This window comes from Benincasa hispida, chromosome 11 (assembly GCF_009727055.1).
Source record: "Benincasa hispida cultivar B227 chromosome 11, ASM972705v1, whole genome shotgun sequence".
Taxonomy (NCBI): domain Eukaryota; kingdom Viridiplantae; phylum Streptophyta; class Magnoliopsida; order Cucurbitales; family Cucurbitaceae; genus Benincasa; species Benincasa hispida.
In genome coordinates this window covers 64,802,437-64,827,142 of record NC_052359.1, presented here as the reverse complement: position 1 = coordinate 64,827,142, position 24,706 = coordinate 64,802,437, and the positions used below count along the sequence as shown (strand labels likewise).

The 24,706-nt window shown below is 32.8% G+C and overlaps 1 protein-coding gene across 1 annotated transcript; it reads right to left on the bottom strand.

The window, feature by feature from the left end:
• Positions 1-19,788: 19,788 nt before the first annotated feature.
• Positions 19,789-23,860, bottom strand: LOC120091950 (aluminum-activated malate transporter 8-like). The gene is made up of 6 exons (XM_039050121.1): positions 23,610-23,860; positions 22,705-22,845; positions 22,163-22,435; positions 21,913-22,037; positions 20,695-20,838; positions 19,789-20,527 (listed from the first exon to the last, which is right to left on the bottom strand). The coding sequence occupies exons 1-6, from the start codon at positions 23,824-23,826 to the stop codon at positions 20,048-20,050; spliced, it is 1,380 nt and encodes a 459-aa protein (XP_038906049.1). The 5' UTR covers positions 23,827-23,860; the 3' UTR covers positions 19,789-20,047.
• Between the last annotated feature and the right edge of the window lie 846 nt (positions 23,861-24,706).

Below are 24,706 nucleotides of genomic sequence, written 5' to 3'. Positions count from 1 at the left end.
AGGATGGAGGCTCTAAGGTTTCTAAAGAAGAAGAGATTTGTCATATAGTTGCTAGATTTCTTTTTGAGAGAGAAAATGAGGATTTTTGTGTTGATGTGGATGGAGGCTTTTTATAGTTTCTAGAGAAAAAGGAGATTTATTTTTTTTTCAAGAGAAAAGAAGGGATTTGTATGAAATGGTTGCTAGGGTTTTTGTGGGAGAAAGTTGGGTATTTAAAACCCAAAATCCTAACTCCAAATGTTATTTTCTTTTTATTGATTTTATCTCAAATTTGAAAATTTACCAAAATTGTCCTATCGTTAAAAAGGAAAGACAACTTTTGAACAACTAAAACTAACTTAAAATTTTTTCCACACTTTCTTTGTTTTTTTTACCCTAACTAAATTGGTTGCTTTAACCAAACTAAAACAAAAGTTAAAAAGAGATAAAAAAAAAAAAAAAAAAAAAGATTAACATAAAAAAGGTGGAAAATTTTCTTTTCCTTGGCATAACTAGTCCATCATGGACTTGAACTAGAGCCATCAAATTAAAATTAACAAAATAAAAACAAATTAAATTAATAATTAAATTTATTCTAAATAAGGCCAAATAAAAATAGGTGGCTACAAGGTCTATGATGAGTTATACTAATTTATCTGATTTGTTTTTGGGTTATGCAGTAATGTCTGTAGTTAATATTTTGAACTGTATTCCGTCTAAAAATATTTCTGAAACATATTTGGGATTATAGAATGATTGTAAAGGTAGTTTACGCCACTTTAGAATTTGGGGTTTCCTATTACATGTGCTTGAGGCAAATCTTAAGAAATTGAAATCTCATTCAAACTATGCCTATTTATAAGCTATCACAAGGGACGGAGAGGTGGTTATTTATGATCCTAAAAAAAAAAAGTTTTTATGTCAATAAATGCTACATTTTTGGAAGAGGACCACATCATGGAGCATAAACCCTGCAATAAAATTGAGTTAAGTGAACTTTCCAACGAAACTATTAAAACCTCAATAAAAGGTGTTAAAAAGGTTAGTTCAACAAGAGTTGCTGATGTCGGTTCTTCTAGTCAAGCACATCCACCTCAATAGTTGAAGAAACCTCGAAGTAGTGGGAGGGTTGTGAACCCATTTTCTCGTTATATATATCAGACAACGAAGTTGAGGATCCATTATCCTTTAAACAAGCAGTGGATGATGTGGACAAATATATATGGGTTAAAGCTATGGATCCCGAAATAGAGTTTATGTACTTCTATTCAGTTTGGGATCTTGTAAATCTATCTGATGGGATGAAACCTATAAGTTGCAAATGTATATACAAGAGAGAAAGAGGTATAGATGGGAAGGTACTGATCTTTAAGTCTAGACTGGTGACAAAGGGTTATATCAAGGTTGAGGAAGTGGACTATGAGGAAACTTTCTCACCTATTACAATGCTGAAGTCTATCCATATTCTCTTGTCCATTGTCACATATTATGATTATAAGACAAGGAAAATGGATGTTAAGATTGTCTTTCTGAATGAGAATCTTGAGGAAACCATCTATATGCAATAACCAGAGGAATTCATTAAACAAGGTCAAGAGTAAATGGTTTGCAAGCTTAACCGGTCTATTTATAGATTGAAACAAGCATCTCTGATGTGATCTAACTATCTAAGATTTAAGTTAGGTTGTGAATTTGCCTGCTTTAGTTAAGTAAACTCCAGTTACTTTACTTAGCTTGTTGTTTTAAAGTCCACAATTCTTATCGTTTGGGCCTCAATTGAGAACTTCTTCCTTTGGGCCTTTTTCTTATTTAACCCAACTATGTTTAATAACCCTAGGGTATTTCTCCTCTTTGAGGTTGGAATGACAACTTTGAAAATGAAAATAAAATAAAATTTTCGGCAATTGGTGTAATCTAGCTCAATCTAGACTAATTTCCTGCTAATTTAAATTTCTTCTAAAATTTTCTCTTGATTCCTACATCAAAGTGGTATTAGAGCTCCAAGATCAGCTTGGGCAATGACAACTAGAAGGGATAGAGATAGGGAAATTGAGAGGAAACGAGATTTTTCAACTAAGTGGCAAGATATAGCAAACATGGGAAATCGACTTGATGAACAATTAGAGCGATTTAATCGAGATATCCAAGATATCCAGTGGAGCATATCTCAACTGAACACCAATTTTCGAGGTGCACACCCACATAATCGACTTGAATAGTCATGAGCTCGAGGGGTTGAACACAGAAACGGTCGACTTGGAGGTAGACAGAGACCTATAGGAAGAAAATTGTAGTTAGTCAGAAGGCATTGAAAATAGCAATACGAAAATTGTAGTAGAAGAAGCAATATTATTAGGGGGAAATTGACAAGAAAGAGAGTTTCCACAACAAAGAAGAGGCGAAAATAGTGTGTATAAAATTAAAATTGATCTTTTGTATTTTGATAGTACATTAGATATTGAAGAATGTCTAGATTAGCTGCAACATGTGTAAATTATTTCTTGAGTACATGGACATTCCAGAAGAAATTAGAGTTAAATTAGTAGCTTATGAACTTAAAGGGAGTGAATCCACATGGTGGGAACAATTTAAAGCAAACAGTAGAAGAGATGGAAAAGAGAAAATACGTATTTGGCCAAAGATGCGACATTACTTTAAGAAGCATTTCTTGCACTTAGATCATGATCAAGTATTGTATCAACAATACCAGCACTGCCAATAGAAAAATAGAAGTGTACATGAATATATGAGTGAGTTTAGTCGCTTAAATGCTTTGAACAGTTTGAATGAGACGGAATGACAACAAGTGGCGAGATATGTTGGTGGCTTAAAGTTAGCAATTCAAGATCAATTATCTTTAAAGTCAATGAAATCATTATCCAAGGCAGTTACCTTGGCTCAAAAAGCAGAAGCACACAATGAAAAGCACCCGATCTTTATTATCAGTATAAGAAAGGATTTGGCGAAAGCAGTGGTGACAAAGGGAAACAAGTCAGCATCTCAAATCAACCCACAGGTGAACAATATGAGTGAATTTTCTAAACAACAAGGAAAAGTGGATAAAATAGTAACTAAAAGTAATATTGCTAATGGTAAAGCAAACACAATTCATTGTTATAAGTGCAACCAACAAGGTCATTGTTCAAGCGAATGTCCTTTGCGAAAATAAGTTAATTTAGTTGGAGAAGTGGACAGCTCTGTAGAGAATGAATCTAATGAGTAAATTGAAGATGTTGAAGAGATTATTGGTGACAAGGAGGATCCAGTATCATGTGTTATTCAAAAAGTTCTTCTACTTCCAAAAAAACCGGTTAAATCTCAACGGAATCAAATTTTCAGAACCAGATGCACCATTGAGAAAAAAAGTTTATGATGTAATTGTTGATAATGGTATCATAGAAAATATTATGGCTAGTTCACTTGTGAACCCACTGTAAAGCATCCCTAACGATATTGTAAAATGTGACGTTGTTGATATGGACGCTTGTCATTCATTGTTGAGGAGGTCATGGTGAAGGAAATTTTCAAAAAAGATCCTTTGAGTGGAAGTAAGATCGTCCCAATTTCTATTTTTTATTGTATAAGTTTTACAGTAAAACAAGAATAAGATATGCATTTACATAAATTATAGCATGCTTTTAAAAAAAATATTTAGGGTTTCAGAAACCCTTACCTTTGAAGAACCCTTTCTTAAAAAAAAACTCCCTCGAACAAAACACGAACAGATCACCTTCTCCACGCGGACCTCCTTCTTCAAAAGTGACACCACCACTTGAGAACCCTCTGTATTCTCTTGGAATAAAAGATTCAAGCAAGAGTTGTGGGCTTTGCTTGAGTCATTGGGAGAGGGAAGGAGATGGAGAGAAAGAGAGAGAAGAGAAGAACTTTTCTTCTCTGTTTTTGTTTTTCTAGAGAGAACTCTTCTTTCAACGTTTTTCCAGGAAGAAGATGAAAATCTTATCCACTCTTTTTTTGCATAACCCACGTATATAATTGAGAGAATATGAGGGAGGGTGAGGGGGAGAGAGGGAGGAGTTCTAACTCCTTCTCTTTTATTAATTTCAATTAAGTTAATAATATATTATATAATGATTACTTTATTATATATATACACTATATGTTATATAAAATATAACATATAGCCTATAGATTTATATTGCATCAAATACAACATAACCTATAGATTTTATTTCCTCTCAACAATACATGGTATTTAATATAAATCACATTTATATTAAATTCACTTATATGAATCTCATCCATATAATTGATATTTGGATCATATCCAAATATTTAATTCATCTCAATATAAATCATATTTATATTAAATTTAAGTACATGAATCTTATTTATATAATTAGTATGTTAATCATGTTCAAATTGCTCTCGTATTACCTTAAATTATAATGTAGCAAATACATTATATTAATTATATCACATATATAATCAATTTAATTAATTATATCATATATAATTAATTCCCTCAATTAATTAGAACACTTCAAATTAATCCAAAATTAGTTCTCAATTAAATCCCTGTTGAGCTACAGAGGAGACCTTATGTATTTGTAAATTGAAGTTCCAACGGTACTCAGATAATTAATTAAACTCTTTAATCAAATAACCCAACATCTGTTAACTGTTGGTCACTCCACTAAAGATCGACAGTTGCACTCTTCGCACTACAGATAAATTTATATGTACATTGGATATAATCAATCAGCAATGCGATGACCCTTCACAAATTGTTCGTAAGTATAACTGGGCCAAAAATATCGTTTTGCCCCTGTAGTTACATCTAACTCCTTAAGTACCACTGATTCCTCTAGTGAACAATAAGTCATAGTCCAACTATGACCAAGTCCCTCTTGGGTCAAGATAGGATGTGGCCACTATGTTGAAGACCTGAATCAGCCCTTAAGGAAACCATTTATTTACTTGCCCCTACATCGGGGAAGGAGTAAATTCCGTCTTGTGTAGCTATGTTCCCACTCCCCAGTTAGACGAATCCCCAAAATGGTAGGCTTGTTGAGTTGGCAATTTTGCTACTCTCACCCATACAAATCAAATGACTGCCTTCATAAGCAAGAGTTCATAACTCACTCAGGATTCAGGTCATATCACCTATGGTCATCCTAGTGAAATGTAAGTCTCTATTATTAACAGTGTCATATAAAGAGATATCATTTCGTGGTTCGGTCTTATACAAACTCTTTATATAGTATACCCCTGCTCACATGTCTCCACATGAATCATCAGGATCGGATCACTTTACAACACTTGTAATACCTACATAGCGGGCCGTATCCGTAGTGTCACCAGGACAACGTACCCAACCTTATCCATCGACTACAGACCATTTAAGTTATTATTTAAACAAGATCCACTTGTATGTCTCTACATACTTGTTTAAATTACATGAAATAACCTCGGATCTTAGTTTATTGAATTGAGTATATGCTAATAAAATAACATTTATTTGATTAATAACAATATGTTTATACAAAGTTTACAAACTACGATAAAGAGATTTAGGATACCAATCCCAAAAAACTCCCACTTGTTCTAAAGCATAGGGAGCCTAATGTACAATACAAATAAAGTACAAAATCACAATAAACTAGGGCATACACTATACCCCAGTAACATCTCCCAATTGCCCTAGACAACATGCCGTATATCCCATAGACCCAGACTTTCTAGATGACCCTCGAACACTTCAGTCGTGAGAATCTTTGTAAACGAATCAGCAACGTTGTGCTTCAAAGCAATCTTCGTGACAATCACATAACCTCGATGTACAATCTCCTAAATCAAATGATATTTCCGTTTTATGTGTTTTCCTCTTCGGGTGACTCCTAGGTTCCTTAGAATTTGCCACAGTACCACTTTTATCACAATAAAGTGTGATGGGTAAAGACATATTTGGAACAACTTCCAAATCAATAAGGAACTTCTCAAGCCATGCAGCCTCTTTAGTAGCTTCACAAGCAGCTATGTATTTGGCTTCCATAGTGGAGTATGTAATGCATTCTTGCTTGATGTTCCATCATACTATAGCTCCTCCATTCAGAGTAAACACTGACCCTGATGTGGATTTCTGAGAATCCCGATCAGTCTGAAAGTCAGAGTTTGTGTATTCTGTAAGGATCAAATTCTTATCTCCATACACGAGCATATAGTCCATTGTTCTCCGAAGATACCTGAGGATCTTTTTTACCGCCGTCCAATGAACTAATCCTGGATTGGACTGATATCGACTGACAATCCCTACTGCATAGAAAATTTTAGGTCTAATACATAACATTGCATACATAAGGCTACCAACAACCGATGCATAGAGAATTTATCTCATTTTCTCAACCTCTTGAGTAGTCTTAGGACACTGTTCCGTAGATAATACAATTCTATGTCTCCTTCTTGGAATTGTTCATCAAATATCTGACAAGCATTTTGTCAATATACAAGGCTTGAGACAAGGCCAACCTTTTATTCTTACGATCCTTTATAATCTGGATCCCTAGAAAAAACCGCGCCTCCCCTAAATCTTTCATTTGGAATTGGGTGACTAGCAATTTCTTTACATTAGTCAGAAAGCCTACATCATTCCCAATGAGTAGGATATCATCCACATACAGTACAAGAAAAGCTATTGAGCTGTTGATGATTTTCTTGTAAACAAAAGGCTCATCAACGTTCTGATAAAAGCTATAAGATTTGATCGCAGTATCAAATTTTATATTCTAAGATCGAGATGTTTATTTCAGTCCATAAATGGACCGATTAAGCTTGCAAACCTTTTTCTTTTGATCTTGTTCAATGAATCCTTCTGGTTGATTCATGTAGATGGTCTCTTCAAGATTACTATTCAAAAAGGTAGTCTGAACATTCATTTTCCATATTTCATTGTCATAATATGTGACTATGGACAAGAGAATCCTGATCGACTTTAACATGACAACAAGTGAGAAATTTTCTTCATAGTCCACTTCCTCAATCTGGGTATAACCCTTTGCCATAAGTCTAACTTTAAAGATCTATACCTTTCTATCTACACATTTTCTCCTCTTATAGATCCATTTACAACCTATAGGTTTTACCCCATCAGGTTGATCTATAAGCTCCCAGCCAGAATTGAAGTACATGGACTCCATTTTTTGATTCATGGCTTTAATCCATTCATCCTTATAGCATCTTCCATTCTTTGTTTATAAGACAATGGATCCTCAACTCCACCATCAGTTATGATGTTTTGGGCTTTTGTTAAATTCGTGTAGCGTATAGGTGGGTTCATAACCCTCCCACTACGTCGAGACAATCTCAACTCTTCAGATGGATCACTAGTGAAGTAACATCAACAACTCTTGTTATCTATCAGCCTGTTCAACAACTCTTATTGAAGTCACAGCAGACTCATTAGAAATCTTACTTAAAACCAGTTTACTTCGTGGTTTATGATCCCTCATGTGGTCTTTTCCAAGAAAGTATCAACCTCTCGTTTCCTTGGGGTAACCTACAAATAGGCACACTTTTGAATGAGGTTCTAACAATTTTAATCCAACTGTAGTTATGAGCAATTTGTGAAGGGTCAACTTACTGTTGATTGGTTATATTCAATGGATATAGAAATATATCTACAATATAAAGAGTGTAATTGTCGGTCTTTAATGGAGCGACCGACAATTAATGAATGTTGATTAATTTAATTAAAGAGTTTAATTAATCAATCTCATATCACTGAGACTTCTAATATGTAGATCCATAAGGTCCCCTTGCTAGCTTAATAAGGGTTACAAGAATTAATTAATTTTGGATGGATTTGAATTGTTTAAATTGATTAAAAGAAATTAATTGTATGAGATACAATTAATATATGTATATGGATACATTATAATATAAAATTTAATGCGAGAGAAATATTTGAATATGATTCAAATATTAATTATATGAAGGAGATTCATATTAAAACTATAGGTTAAAATTAATATGAATATGATTCATATTAAAACTATAGGTTATATGAGAGAATATAATGTTAGTTTATATTATATGTGATATAATATAAACTATAGGTTATATATTATGATATAATATATAGATTGTTTTAATTATATTAATTTTAATGTAATTAAAATCAAAAGTAAAATAACTTCCAAAGGAGTTATTTTACGTGTTGAAAGTGAGTTATAAAATAACTCACTTATCTTTTATATAGGAAAGAAAGTGCAAAGGAGTGAAGAAGGTGTGGTTCATTATGTGAAAAATAATCAGAATCTCTCTGTATCATCTGCTTCCTCTATTGAAAATCCTCTCAAGAAATTTTCTTTCTCAGTCACCTAAAATTAACCAGGCAAGCCCATTGCTCTGCCTTTGATTCTCACCTTAATAATAGTAAGGAAGCTTTTATGGTGGTGTCCAAGTTTCTCTATTTTCCTGCTGTGTTTATGGTTGATGTGTTCGAGAAACGGAAAAGTGTTCATGACCAATGGAGAGAAAAACACGAAAGCTATCACTGTTATTTTAGAAAGTATGCCTTAGGTTTTAATGTTTATCATTATTTCTTCTCTATTTTAAGTTATTCCAAAAACTAATTCACTGACACAAGCTATCACTCATTTCCGCATCGAGAATTCAATTTCTTCACCAGCACTTTCAGTTTTTCTTTCCAAGGTCCTCGTTCCATAACCGTCATCTACCTATTCTTCATTATTTTGAGAGATTCTATCCAAAATTGTTTTTCCATCTATATAGCTATTGTCCAATAATCTCTTTGGTGCCGCAGGGCCAACTGCTGATTGTGAGGCCTTGTTTAGCTCATCGTAGAATATTTTCATTTGCATGTAATCAAGAAGTCCACTATACGGGCAATTCCAAACCAATATATTCAATTGCGCCCATGTATCACTAAAGTCTCTGTATCTTTTTATTCGAAGTTTGAAATGTCCCGTCTATGTTTAAAATTCAAGGTTGGTGGAATATACTCCTTCATGAACTTTTTGACAATACTTTTCCATGACGAGATCTTTCTTGGCTCAAGAGAATAAGCTCATTGCCTCACTTCATCTTGGAGAGAGAGAGAATAAAGATAACTTAATACCCTCAACTGTCATTCCAGGAATCACACAGGTGTTAGAAATCTCTATGAAACCCTTTAAGTGTACATGGGGATCTTCTCCTACCGCACCATAAACTGGCCAGCCGTCTGAATCATTTGGAGCATGACAGACTGCATCTCCAATCTAGCACCAATGAAGTTTAGCCACATAATTCCCGATGCAAAATCATACAGATTTTGTGATGTATACCCTCTAATGGGTCTGTTTCTATCATGCACTAGCAGATAGGGTTGGCTTGTTCATTTGCACGCGTTTGCATTGTTGGCTATGTTTGGTGCATTGGGATTTTCCTGTTGATCACTTATATTTCTATGTCTTTGGTGTATGAGCTGATTTTTCCTGGCTCTTCTTTGGAAAGTCCTCTTGATCTCCAAGTCGATATTAAACTTCGGTGTTGTACCGTTGCTCATATACCATTTGCAAAGTTTCGGTGAAAGTTGCAATACTCCTTAGATAGAGACTTTCTACGAACAAAGCCAAAAATAAAAGACCAAATCATATATTCTTAAGCTAGATCCCCAACAACGGTGTCAAAAACTTGTTGTGTGCTCAATTGTGCTCAATAATGTAGAAATAATCTCAAAAAAATGAATAGAAGTTTTCTCCTAAAAAGTCCAAGTATAAACCGGTTAGGAAGGAGTCTCATTGAGGACCGAGGTTGAACATGGGGATCTTGATTGAAAGAAGAACGATCTTAGTGAATGATTTTCTAATTTTGAATTCAGGGATATATATATCAATTTAATGTGGTGAGATTTGTATTTTTTAGAACATGAACTAAAGAAATGCATATAAATTGTTGAGAAAGGGGATGGATGTGTAGTAGTGACTATGTAATAGTGAATGCTTAGCACAAAAGAGATTGAGATTAAGAAATAGGTGAGAAAATGGAGTTGGAATAAGCAATTCCTAAACCCTTGAACCTAATGTTAAGCTCTTGTCAATGTTCATAACCTTTATGACTCCACCTCTCGGTGAGTTAGCCACATAAATCATGTCTCCATGATGCATGCTTAGGTTACTTGGAACGTAAGGAAGTATCTATATCTAAACAATTCACTTATTTAGGTGAATGAAATCCACAATCACTTGCTCTCTCGAATAGTTAATTGTTATTTCATGATTCCAATGGTTAAAAGAAATCACAAGCTAGATTCAAATTTCATTACTAATGGACATTTGCTCAATCATTAAGTTCGGCGTAATGAGGATTAACTCATTCCAACTTACTTAGGATTTAGCTACTCATGGATAAAAATAGGGTTGGCAACGGGGCCGGGCAAGGGAGGGGGGATTCCCTATTCCCGTCCCGTCCCCCATCCTTGTCCCCATTCTCGACGGGGATTTTCTTTTTTCCCTATTAATCCTCGCAGGGATTCTCTGTTTAAATTATTATATCTTTTTGTTTTAAATATCTATTTCATTTTTTAAAAATTAAATTCATAAAAAATAAACAAAATTTATAGACATAAATCCATGAAATAAAATAAACAAATTCTACAAATTTCCAAGCTCACAAATCCATGAGTCAAATTCTACAAATTCACAAGCTCACAAATCGATAAGTCAAATTCTACGAACCCTACAAATTCACAAATCCACGAGTCAAATTCTACAAGTTCACATATTAAATAACGTTCAAATAAAAGTTTGAAGTAAAATAAATTCAAATGTCTTATACAACAACTAGAGTCATAAAATTGTTCGTCCTTCTCTCTTCTCAACATCATCATATCCTTAGTTGTGAGTATTCTTCCTATAATTAAAATACAATTAACAAATAACGTCATAAAAAAATAAGTAGACAATATAATTAACAAATAATGTCATACCTCATTCACCACATCATGATCAGAACGATCTGAATCTTTTAAACAGTTGCTAAAAATTTAATCATTTCTTTTCCTGTGCTAGTACTTTATTTTTTCACATCTTTATAATACAAAAAAATATTTGTTGATATATTAAATAAGAAAGATAGGTTAAACAATATAAACAAAGTAACATACATGTCAAAACTTCTGTTGCAATCCAATCTTAAGGGCATACCCCTCTATTGTCTTCAAATGAAGTTTGTTATAATGTAGCCTTACAATCCAATCACAGGTATTGAAAATGGACTCAGATGCAATACTAGATAATGGGATGACTAATATGTCTCTAGCAATTTGTTGAGAATAGGATACTTGACCCCATTCAATTTCCACCAACTCAGAATGTCAAAATCAGGAGATCGGGGTAAGACAGGTTCATCTAAATATGCATCAAACTATTTCTTTTGATTCATCTTATTGGATTTTGATACAAACAAGTCATAATCATTAAAATAATCAAATTCCATATTCTTTGATGCTCAATCTAAATGTTTAGAACGATCAAAATTATGAGAACCATCACCTTTATGCTTCAACTGATATTCTTTCTCCAAATCTGAACAAAACTTTTTAATCCTTTCCACCTCAAGAAAAAAGTATCTCTATTAATTTGAGGGAAGTAAAAACTCAATCAACTTCAACTTGTAACATGGATTAAGACTGCAACTATGGGCATTATACCATGAATTTTTTTCCAATACTTATCGAACTTTGTAATCATATTTGAAGTCATGACTCTTACCTCCTCAAAACTAGAATTCATCCATTCAGAAATAGCTAATTTTTGTTTACAATTTTTTGAGGAAAAAGATTTGTAATAGGATATTTGGTTCTAGAAATTATTTCAGTCACATGATGAAATATTTTTAGTTTCTCACATATCTCTTTTCCTAATACTTATTCTTGATCCAAAGGCAAACACTTGTATTTTTGCTCTCGTTGCTTTAGTCGATAAAAAACAACCTACTACTTCAATGTTGTGGCTTACATAAATGCGTAAAATTCCATCTAGTACAACAATCAAAACTCAACATCCTACCATTATAAACATTCAACTGATGAGCAGTTTCCTCAAATTTCTCTCTCTCTCTCTCTCTCTTTTTTGTATGCAACCAAAAAGACACACTTTCAACCCTATCTCCTATCATTGAGAACCCATCTTTCACAATTAAATTCAGAATATGAGCACAACACCACATATGAAATAAACTTCCACCCAAGATTAAGTTTCTAGACAGACTATCAACAAGCATATTAACCATGAAGTCATTTGTACTACAATTATCTATAGTTATAGATGACAAATTTCGATCAATATTCCAGTCGAACTGACATTCTACTACTTCTTTGTGAAGCATCTCAGAAGTGTGTGGAGAAGGGACACATATAAATCTAAATCTAACATACACATATATGAATAACTAAAATCAATCTATGTATAAATAATTATAAATGAAATATTATAGAATGTTAAATAGATGTACTTGATTCTTTTGTTTCACAAAATTCAACTATCATCAATAAAATATATTGTGACAGCCAAATAATTTTTGTTTGGTGGTTGGAATTCCACATGTCCCTTGTAAGGGCAAATTTAATCTCATTCAATTTTTTCACATTTCCCTTGTGATGATAAATAGTAAAGATTTCCTTCTTTATTGTGTTTCTTGACATTATCTTAAATAACGTTTGGATGACATTACAAATTCTCTAAAACTTTCATACTCAACTATTGAGAGAGGATATTCACGTTTAATTATCATCCTAACTAATGTTTTTTTTTTTTTTTTTTTTTGCAGCTTCCTGATTGAAATTATATAAACCCAATGAATTATTCTTCTATTTGTTAGAATTCAATAGGGATTATCGTATATCCCTTTTCCTTTATAGGGGAATATCTTGACATGGTCATGATAATGTTTGGTTATATTTTTACTCTCACCCTGGCCCTAATTTTCTTTTTCAATAATTATAAATCGCCTTGTTTACTCCACTTATTTTTTGTTTCTTAAAATGGTTCCAAAGAATGATGTCAATCTCCTCTTTAAAGACCTTTCTCAGTGTCCTGACCAAGAATAATACAATCATCAACAATCAAATTATGTCATTTGAAGAACATAGAGTTGAATTTGGAGTTGAAATTAGGGTGGATGAATTTGGGGTTGAACTTGGAATTGGACTTTGAATTGGAGTTATACTTATATCTAGACTTGGAGAATCTTTATTTGTGGAAGGTGATGAAGACATTGATTTTTGAAACCTAGCGAATTATACAAAACAAAAGAACAATTTAATATAAAAACCCTCTTTTGTTAACTAAACACTTGAAAATTTATTAATCAGAAGTAAAAACACATAAACCAATTATATCAGCAAAATCAACATCTAAAACATAAACAACCCACCAAAATTTGGTCCAAATAATCAAAGATTACATTCTAACAGAATCACAAAAACCAATCTAGTATAAAGTTCTAAACTCAATTTTTAAATAAAAAAAACAAAAAGATTACTCACGGTAGGCGTAACGAACGATCGAAGCAGCAACAACACAACTAGTGGTAGTGGACGACGACCAGATGACGATGACCCCAACGACAGTGGGCAATGATAACCCTAGTAGTTCTTCACTCTTCTTCAATAGTAGATGAGACCCATTGATTGAGATGTAACTTGTAAGTGTGTTAGGGTTTCAAAATGTATGGTGGGGTTGGACTAATGATTATAAAATAAATATAAAATATTGGACAAAATAGATATTGGATAACATAGATATCAGCCAAATAATTAAAAGTAGGCCGGGCTAAAAATTTTTGGGGTAGGGATGGGATTAGGGTCGGAATGGGGATCCCTTCCCCATCCCAACCCTGTCCCCGACCGACGATAAGGGTCAAACTAGAGATTCCCCAATCCGATCAGGTCAAGACCCTGTGGGTTTCTTTTACCATTCCTAAATAAAAAGATAAAATTGGAAGAAGAGAGTAATGAAGTTAGGATATATATTAATATAGAAATGTGTTTGTTACAAGATAGGTTGAAAGTATGTAAAAATAAAAATATAGAAAATGATGAAGATATGATAAGAGATGAATGAAAGGGAAAGTTGATCATGATCGTTGGCAGTTGTTTCTTGCTTCCATCAATCTGATATGAAGGCTGCTTTGAGCTCTGCGATGGACATGGGAGAGTTTCCTCTTTCAAGTAGTCTTTTCGACGGTAATGGCATTGACTCTCGAGAAAAGAGAAGAAAGTTTTTTGGAAATTCTCTCAAATTCCAGAGAATATTCTTTTGCTCCTCCAAATGAATCCTTAGATCTCTCTATCTATTCTCCCACTCCCCCACCCCCAAATGAATTATTTTCCTCTTTAAGTGATGGTGTTTATATAGAGCTGGGTACATGACCACTTTTACCACATAAGACAGTGACAGGTGCGTCAGGTAACTTTTGCACGTCCGCTTATGTAGTTGTCGGTGGTCCCTCTCACGCGTTTGTCTTTTTTTTCTCATTCCTATAATCTCCGATTGCATGACATGCACCAACTCTTTGCTTTGCGCCAATTGTGATGACTCTTTTCTTCGGACACTTTCGACCGTTGCTTTCCTTTATTTTTTTCTGTATTCCTGCAAGGTAAACACATTAGTGATATAGTTTCACTTGAGTTATTTTTCGAACTTAATGAACGCATGGAAAGTAATTTCACTCTATTTTCCTATAACTTGAATGCTTTTCTTATCAAATACTTCTAAATATTCTATTTTCAAAAAACAGTTACTTGTAGAAATATAACTTATCAACCAGCCTACTCAGGTAGTGGAGGGATGAAAATCCTAAGGCACAGTGGAAGCCAAAACACAGAACCCAAATGTATTTAAAATTGACATTTAAAATCTTACCTTGCAAACCTTTTGATAGTAGAATTTTTCTATTGGGAATTGGGACTAGGCAACACCACTTGGAGTTCTCCCTATTTTTGTAGGAAAAGTGAAGATATGAGAATTGTGGGATTCTTTTTTTTTTCTTTGGGAATTGGAGGAAGAGGGAAGACAAAAAACGCTGAGAGTTTTGATTATCAATCAATTGATCTTCTCTGCCTTTTTTTCATTTCCTTTTGTTTTGATACAGAGAGAATAGAAGAGAGAGGGTGAAAATAAGGAGACGTGGGATTCATCCTATGTCTTTAGTAACTCCCCGACGTGGGGAGTTACATTTTATTTAATTAAGATTAAATAAAATTATTAATTTAATTTAATTAAATAAAACTATTTATTTAATTTAATTAAATAAATAAAAACAATAACCATTTAAATCATATTTAAATGGTTCCCTCTCACATAATCTATAGTTTTAATGCACATCTAATGTGCATTAATTTTAACTATCATTTTGATTTAATCAATTTAATTAAATTCAAAATTCAGTTAAATTAAATAGTTAATTAATTCCCCAATTAATTATGTTGGAATTGATGTCCTAATTCTCTCGAGTCTCGTTGTTTTGTAAAGATATACATTGTTTGATGAATAAAATAATTGTTATTTCATTTTGGCATTTACTCATATCCAATAAACAAAAACTCCTTGGTTATCTTATGTGAACTTAAGCATGTATATGTGATATACAAGTGGATCATGCCTTAAGTAATAACCTAAATAAGTCTGTAGTATAAGGATTAAGGTGAGATACATGATCCTGGTGACACTACGAATACGACCCACTTTGTAGAAGTTTGCAAGTGTTGTAAACTACTACAGATGGTAGATCTTGACCATTCATGTGGAGATGTGCGAGCAGGGGTGTCTTATACAAAGAGTTTTTATAAGACCTGGACCACGAGATGATTAGAATCTGTTTATAACTTCGTTGATACTAGAGACTTACATCTCACCTAAAAGACCATAGGTAACACGACCTCAATCCTGAGTGTTTTGGGAACTCTTGCCTTTAAGGGCAGTCCTTTGATTAGTATGGGTGAGAGTGGCCAAATTGCCAACTCAACATGCCTACCTTTTTGAGGACTTGTCTAATCTGGGAGCTGGGAACTCAATCCATAAGATGGAATTCACTCCTTTCCCGAAGTAGGGATAAGTAGAGAGATTGCTTCCTTAAGGGCTGATTCCAGGGCTTGAACATAGTGGCCACAACTTCTCTTTGGAAGAGAAGACTCAGTTATAGTAGGACTATGACTTATGTTCATTAGAGGGATCAGTGGTACTTAAGGAGATAGATGTAACTACAGGGGCATAACAATTATTGGACGAACTGTACTTATGAGCGATATGTGAAGGGTTGTCGCACTGCTGATTGGTTAAGATAGATACATAATATATCTGTGATAAGAAGAGTTTAGCTGTCAGTCTTTAGTGGAGTGTCTGTCAGTTAACGGATGGTGGATCCCGTGACTAAAAAGTTTAGTCAGTTATTCACGTACCGTTGGAGCTTCGAGCTACAGGTCCATTTGTAGTTGTTCATACTGTAATTTCTGTAACAATTGCATAACTGTATGTTTCTGTACGACTATAATTTGTAATGTTCATTCATGATTGTAATTTGGAATGATCTTATTTCCGCTGCTCATGGAAATCTTGAGTTCGATTTCGTTCAAATTAATCATCCAATTAAATATCACATATTTAATTTAAACTTCTCATTTGAATCATATTCAAATATATATCTCTCATTTAACCTATAGTTTTAATGTGTATCCAATGCACATTATGTGTAACCTATAGTTTTCAATATGAATCTTATTCATATTAGATTAATATTTGAACACCTTTTAAATATTTCGCTCTCTCATTTATTAATTCTAAATCATATTCAAAATTAATAATAAATCTAAAAAAAATTATATTAAAATGTATCAACATACATTAAAAAAATTTCTAATTCTGAATTTGAACATTTCAAATTCAATTTAATAACAAATTACCTCAATACCCTTTACAAGCTAGGAGAAGGACTAATGGACCTGCAGATCAGAAGCTCCAACGATGTAAGATTAATTGGCTAAACTCATTAACCAAATTAATCAACATTCATTAACTGTGGGTACACTTTACTAAAGACCCACAACTGTACTCTTCTCACTACAGATATGTTTCTGTGTCCACGAATATAGACCAATAACAACAAGTTAGTCATTCCTGAGTGTTCATAACACCAACTGGGTCAAATTACCGTTTTACCCCTGGGTTACCACTACATCCTTATGTACCAGTGCTCCTAATGAACAAGTTGTTTATGGTCCAACCATTAAATAGAAACCCCTCTCGGGCCAGTGAGAGGATAGGGCCCTTTGTTTAAGTCCTGGAGACACTACTTAAGAGAACACTTATCTACTTACCCTGAAGTCGAAAAGAAGCGAAATCCATCTTGTATGATTATGTTTCTAGCTACCCGCTCAGTCGTATCCCCAAAATGGTAGGCATATTGAGTCGGCGACTCACCCATACAAATCAAAGGACAATCTCTCGTGAACAGGAGTTTATAATATACTCAGGAGTAAGACTAAGTTGCCTAGGTCATTTTATTGAAATAGAAACCTAACTAGTCAACGGAGTTACATCTAGTGGTTACTATTTCACAGTCTAGTCTTACATAAACTCATTGTCCAGGATACTCCCACTCGCGTGTCTCATACATGAACGCATTGGATCACTGCATTTATATTAAACACAAAGTGGGTCGTATGCATAGTATTACCAGGATAAGATACCCAACCTTACCCCTATACTATAGACCCTTTAAGCTGTATCTTAAATATTGATTCCTATATGTTTCTACATACAGTTCAAGACTCATAAGACAGCCTAGACTGTTAGTTTATTGGATTTTAGAGTTAATAAAACAAAACTAAATAAAATATCAATAATACTTATTGAGAAAAACATTAATAACTATTTATTAATGACGGTCATTTAATTCCGTTCACTTTCTACGAGTTTTAGGGCATAAAATCCAACAGCTAGTCCATAATATGACAAAAAGGAAAGGTGAGAGTAGATCATCTTGCCAAATACCCCTATTTGGTTTGATACGACCACAGGATCTGCAATTGATGAGGATTGAATATTGTACATTTGACATGCAAACGTTGATCCATTTCCTCCATTTTATAGGGAAACCCTTTTTCAATAGTATAAAAATGATAGCACCCAAGCTATCTTAGTGCCTTTAATCTTGCTTAAATGTATATATTTGTAGGATCTTGAGTAATACATATATTTTAGAACATTATGGGTCGTTTGGGGTTAATTTGGAGCAATTAAGAGCTATAAAGGGCATTCAAGGATTCAAACAGAAGAGAAAATGAAAAAAACTGCCCCAATAAAGAGCGTCACGGCATCCTATGGTGTGGCGACACGACACTATTCATAGAATGCCGAAAAAGGGTGCAGTGCCACATAGTTATAAAAACTGCACTTCGATCTTTGGGTCATATCTTTTGACCCGGGTAACCATTTTGGGCAATGACCTCTTCTTTCTTTCGTTTTCTGCCCTCTATCCATCTATAGTAGATTTTAGGTTTTCTTTCATCTTATTTCTGTAATCAAGCAAAAACGATGTTAGGTTCTAGCTTTTCCACCACCATGGGAAGGTAAGATCTATGGTTTCTAGCTTAAGGGATTTTGGAGGAACTCTTTGTAGTTTTGGGTGTGTTTTCATAATATGATTTTTATCTCTTGTCTATGGGTTTCTATCTTGATTAAATTGCTTGATGGATTGTATTTTCTCATGAATGTCTGGAAAACTACTTGAGAATGTTTGATCGGATGCTTTAGATTAACATATAGTATGTGACATTTAATTATAGATTAATCTCTAAGAAGTAAAAGGTTAGGTACGCTTGTGATTTGTGGTCAACAATGAAGCACATTGTTCTATTAACCTAGGGAAAACCGTATTGAATGTTTAATTAGGCGCTTGAAAATTAAATATTCATTCTAGTGTAATCCTTACAACATAATGTGGTTAGTTAAATTGATTAGGATGCTTCTCATCTAATTAAATTGGTTAATTTGATATTTACGACCATTGGTTAGCTTTTCTAATCAATTGGCTAGGCACAGATAAGGTGTTAAAATCAAACCTTGAGAATTCGATGATCAAAATTATATTGGGTGATTCCATTCCTTTAAGCTAGAACGTTTCGTTTTATTGCACATCTATATTTTTATTTTCATGCTTCTACTTTTCTGCTCTTTATTTCCTATTCCACGCAAAACCCCCATTTATCGCTCTAACTAAATAATTAACTCTAAGAAACTAATCTTCGTGCTTTTCCTTGGATCGACTCGATTTTGACGTACACTTATACTACTTAATAGTATATTCGATCAGTATAATTCAAATTTTATTTGATTGACAGAGAGAGGTTTGCAACATCCTTTTTCTCACCCTTCAAAAGCAACAAATTTGTTGATAGCATCTGCAATCTGTCTTCCCTTCACAAAGGAAGAGTAGATATCTTAAGAACTTTATCTTAATTACTCCAACCAGTAATTCGTTTTATTCCATGTCTAAATTAATAAATATGACATATTTATTAATTTAATTACACTTGTCTTACAAAAAATCTGTAGCGTGTTGATTTTACATATTATAAGGAAAAGAGATTTTATCTTCTCTTGCCCATAATTTTTCAGCAAAAACATGTGTCAAACAGCATTTTGAATGTGAAATTTGAGTCATGCCAATATTAGGTCAATATTTAAAATATATTGAAGATGGAACAAGTACATAAATACATGTCATGAAATTAAAAAATAAAAATAAAAAAAGAAGTCACTTCATTGTCAACCACACACTATTATAATCCCTCAAATAAAAGGTCTCTATAGAGATAGATCTCTTTGAATATTCATCATTACATTACATATTACATTACATAAATATAAGATTGTTACATTAATTATAGAAAACCCCCATCCTTGGTGACAGTAGGACACAACCCTAATAAATAAATCCTACTTTACCTCCAAAGGTTCTTTTCTCTCCTTTCCCCTACCAACAATTTTTCAATCTTAACAAAACAAGATTGAAAAAAAAAAAAAAAAACCCATTAAAAAAACAAACCCTACTTTTTATTTACAGGTAAATCCTCATTATTATTCTCTATTCCTCTGACTGTAATAACAACATGGGATTCACTTTGTTCATCTTCATCTTCTACAAATGGCTTTATAGTTCCTTTATGAAGCAACTGAGGCTTCTCTGGTGAAACACTCTTGAACTTTGCTTTTAAAGAGAGTTCAATCACTGCTTCACTCAAATCTTCCACTGATTTAACAATGTCAATCAATATTGAAGCCACTGTGGCATCTGGAATTATTGCTAGAAGGTTTGAAATATCCTCTGACATATGTGTCGTGGCGGATTTGAGGGAGTTTTTCAGGTCGTTAATGGCAGTTTTTGCGGTGGTTAGATGGAGTTGGGATGAAGGTGATGGATCAGTCATTGTCTTGATTGATGTGGCTAGGGCTTTTAAGGCCTTTGCTGATTCTGAAGTTATGGTCTTGCATGGAACTTCCATCATTCTTCGAAATTGTGATGGCTCCTGTGATTTCATAAAGTTAGTGATGTGAAATTAGGTGTTGAAATCTAGAAGCTTAGACTGATTTTTCACTAAAGATTCACTCTCGGTATATAGTATTAATGCATTTTAAATTTAGTTTTTGAGTAGTGAAAGTTGGAGAGAAGAGAGATGGGATTAGTAGTATATACTTGGAGTTGAGGGCGAAGGTGGGCATTGAGAGCTTCAATTTGGTAAGCACATTGTCGAGCAAAAGATCCAATTTTCAAGTAATGTTTCCATGGATGACGAAAGCCAAAGTTTCCATGTCTTGGTTCCCATCTTGCAAAGTTTGCCTGTCAGACAAAGTTATTAACAAAAGGAAAGGGTTATTTTTGTTCAACATAATGATCAGCTGTATTCAACCCAATAACCTACTTCTTCACTCACTACAAAGTGATACAAAAGCAATTACAAAAAGTTAGTGCCTTTCATGCACCCAACAAGCTAGTGGCCATGATAATTTAAAAGGACCACCCTTCTAAATTTTATTATCATGTTTATTTTAGTATCTAAAATAATATTAATTTTCATCTTGTTAAAAAACAGTAAAGATGCTCGTGGGTTGAGTTGATTTTAAAATAATCCGATTTTTTGGGTTGTAGATTTTTTCAAGTGAACGATGGTTTGAATTACTTGGGTTATTTATCTAAATTGTTTTTTAAAAAGTAAAATGTTATATGTAAAAATTTTATTTAATTATATTTATATGTTGAACTAGGATTAGCAACACAATTTAATTTATATTATGAATTCTATCTAAACTGTTAAAAAATTTATTTTAAGAGTAGTTGGAGAATATATTATCTAAAAGATCATAAAATTAAATTAAAAATAAATAATGTATATAATATCTTATTCCAAGTAGAAAAATGGTTATTTTTAAATATAGAAAAATGAACCAAAATATATACAAAATATAACAAAATTTTAGAACGATCAATGATAAATGCTGCTTCTATCCGTGTCTATCAACGTCTATAATTGATAGTGCTAAAATTTTGCTATATCTTGTAAATATTTTTAACAGTTTTACCATTTGAAATAATTTTCTTAAAAAAATATACATTTTAAAATTAATAATAAGTTCGAGTTGGTTAAGATTAGTTTAGGCCATTCTTGATAAACCCACGAACCAACTCAATCCATTAAAATATTTATTTTATTCGAACACAATCCAATCCAAATGAGTGGATAACCTAATTCAAACGATACAAGTTGGGTTGTGCCTCTATCACTCCACTACAGAAATAATTGTACAGATTGAATTGAATTGATTGAATTTTTCAGATCATTGAATTTCTTGAATACCTCTACAATTTGTAATAATTATTAATGGAGAATTTTATGAGGGAGGAGAGAGAACCCACCATGGAATCTTCCACGCTTTTAGAATTAAGGACAACTTTGTATGCTTGAAGGAATGATTTGTCTTTATCAGTAGAAATATCATGTTGTTCATCTTCAGAACAGTGAAAATATTCCCCACCAAATCCTGTTAAAATTAATTAACCTTTATTATTCCTCAGAAACCTCTTAGAAGATTGATTATTATGTCAAATAGAAGATCAAGAGAAGCCAAAAGAGTGGATTTTTTTTTCTTTTTGTCAATTTTCTAACCTTCAAGGAAATTGGCTAACTTGTCTATGTTGGAAATAATTGAGTTGTGGAGAGTTTCCCCAGCCCAAACAGGACAAACCACAATGGAGATGATAATGCAAATTGCTCCACCAGCAAGAATGGTGGCCAGTCTCTGATGAGCCATCGTCAAGAACTCGTCGACCCGATATCCCGAAACCGAAACCATACTGAAAGTCAATATGAATATCAATACTCCATAATCATATCTTGCTTTGATCCCAGGGAAGAACCTTGAAAATGTGGCTGATGCAGCTGCAAACCAAAAACCATTGAGAAATTAAGTTTAATAGAAACCCTAATCCACTCAATATATAAAAATTCAGGGTCACATAATTCAGCTTTGCTATATGTTTTTTGAAATCAAACCGAGATGAGGTCATTTGATCATTTAAGAGAAGTTTTTTTTTTTAGTTATCTTAATCAAGTTGCTATTTTGGATAAATATCTATTGATTTTTTTTAAAAAAATAATAACTTTTAGTGGCATATACTTTAGAATTTTTATTAAGAAAAAAAAGTTACCTATAAGGAAAACAAAGATGCCCAAAACAAAAGGTTCTCCTTTTTGTCCAGAGAGAGTGGCTAAATAGTCAACTCCCACTCCTAAAGCACCAGCCAACATTGTTCCCAAACTTCTATTCAAACCTTTACTAAGGGTTGCACCTGCAAAATGAAAGTCATAATAATATTAAATTCATTCCAAGGAACATAAAATTAATCCTTCTACCTTTTGGTAATTATTTTATTTTATTTTTTTTTAAAAAATTAGTCTATTTTTTTTATCAATTTTTACAATGATTTTCATCTTTCTTAAGTAAAATAGTTAAATTCTTAAACAAAAACTATTTTTTAAAAATTACTTTTTTTAAAAGAATTATCATCTCGTGAGAGCAACCTCCATAGTTAAGGTGAGAATAGTGCTAAGTTGGGTGACCACTCAAGAAGTCCTCATATTGCACCCCTTTGAAAAAAAACTTTACAAAACTTGGGTTAATTTTTAAAAACATTGGTAAAAAAACATAAATAACTAATAAAAAAATTAGAGGTAGAAGAGATGCTTATAAACTTAATTTTTTTAAACAAAAAAAACTAAGGCTCCATTTGATAACTATTTCGTTTTTTGTTTTTTTTAAATAAGTTTATTTTCTCCTCATTTCTTACAATGATTTGAATCTTTCTTAGATATAATTGTTGAATTTTTAGCCAAATTTCAAAAACGAGTTTTTAAAAGCTATTTTTTTTGTTTTCAAAATTTTGCTTGGTTTTTTAAACCATCGATAAATGTAAATAACAAAGAAAGAAATATGGAGGTGGAAGTAGTGTCTATAAACTTAATTTTAAAAAAAAAAATCAAATAATTATCAAACGGGACCTAAATAATTGCCAAATAAAACTTCAAAATAAGAAAAAAAATGATATATACTAACCTACAGTGAATTCAAAGATGACCACAACAGTAATCACAGCCCAAATCCCAGAGGCCCCAAAGCCATCATAGAGAGGCCTCCAATAATAAAACAATGACACCAAAGTTAGAGCTACTCCAACTTTAATGGAGTGAATAATTCTTCTTGGATCATCTTGTCCAAGCTTCTTGATTTTCATGGCTACCTCCATGGCTTTGTTCTTCAACTCAATCCCCATAGTGTTAACAAAACCTTCAAAAAGACTTGAGAGAAAAATGAGAGGGAGAGAAAGATGTGGATTTGAGAGAGGAATTTTGGGGTATTTATAAGTGAAAAAGTTTTAAAAACGCTCAAGTTGAGAAGAATATTGAGATTGGACATCATGTGTTGCTGTCTTTTGTGGGTCATATAGACAAAGATTTTGTGTTTTAGAGAGAAAATATGAAAGAACTAGGAAAGAGACATGACATGTATTACGCTGACTCGATCTAATGTTTTTTTTTTTTTTGGATCTGAACAAGAACAATTTTTATTTTATCACTGAAAAAAACAGGCAACCCCATTTTCAAAGTAAAAGCAAAAAAGAGGTACGGAGTTGAAGTCTTTCCATTTAGACCAAAAAGGAAAAAATTAAACAATTTTAGCTTTTGGAGCTTGAGAATATATTAATTAAAGTTATTATGTGTGTGTGTGAATGTCACTTTATTCTTTTGTTTGTAAATTAATATGGTTATTGATTTATGGAAGAGCACTACCGCACGGATATGCATTTGGCGCTTTTTGTATATCCTCATCACACTCTTATCATATTGATATTTTATATGTATAATCTCATAGATTTTTCTTTTGTGCTCTTTTAAGTCATGACCTAATTTACATTCTTTCTCGAGCATTATGACTTATGTCTCCAGTGATTAGATCACAGTAAGAAGTTCCAAGTGATCTAGAGAGTATATGATAGAATAACTAATTATGTGATTTCACTAATTGTATGATGGAATGATAGGGGCTATGCACAACTAGGGGAGCCAAGAAAACCATAAGATTTATTGTTTCCTTAAGTTACTAGAGATCTCTTAGACTACAACAAATAATACAACATTTTGCGATTAAACTGT

Bases quoted from the DNA above. Each gene is read 5' to 3' on its own strand.
- LOC120091950 (XM_039050121.1), bottom strand. From the start codon at position 23,826: ATGGGGATTGAGTTGAAGAACAAAGCCATGGAGGTAGCCATGAAAATC. The intron at 20,839-21,912 runs GTGGGTTCTCTC...TTTGTCTGACAG, and splicing joins AAAGCGTGGAAGATTCCATG to GCAAACTTTGCAAGATGGGA. The intron at 20,528-20,694 runs GTATATACTACT...ATGAAATCACAG, and splicing joins ACCTTCGCCCTCAACTCCAA to GAGCCATCACAATTTCGAAG.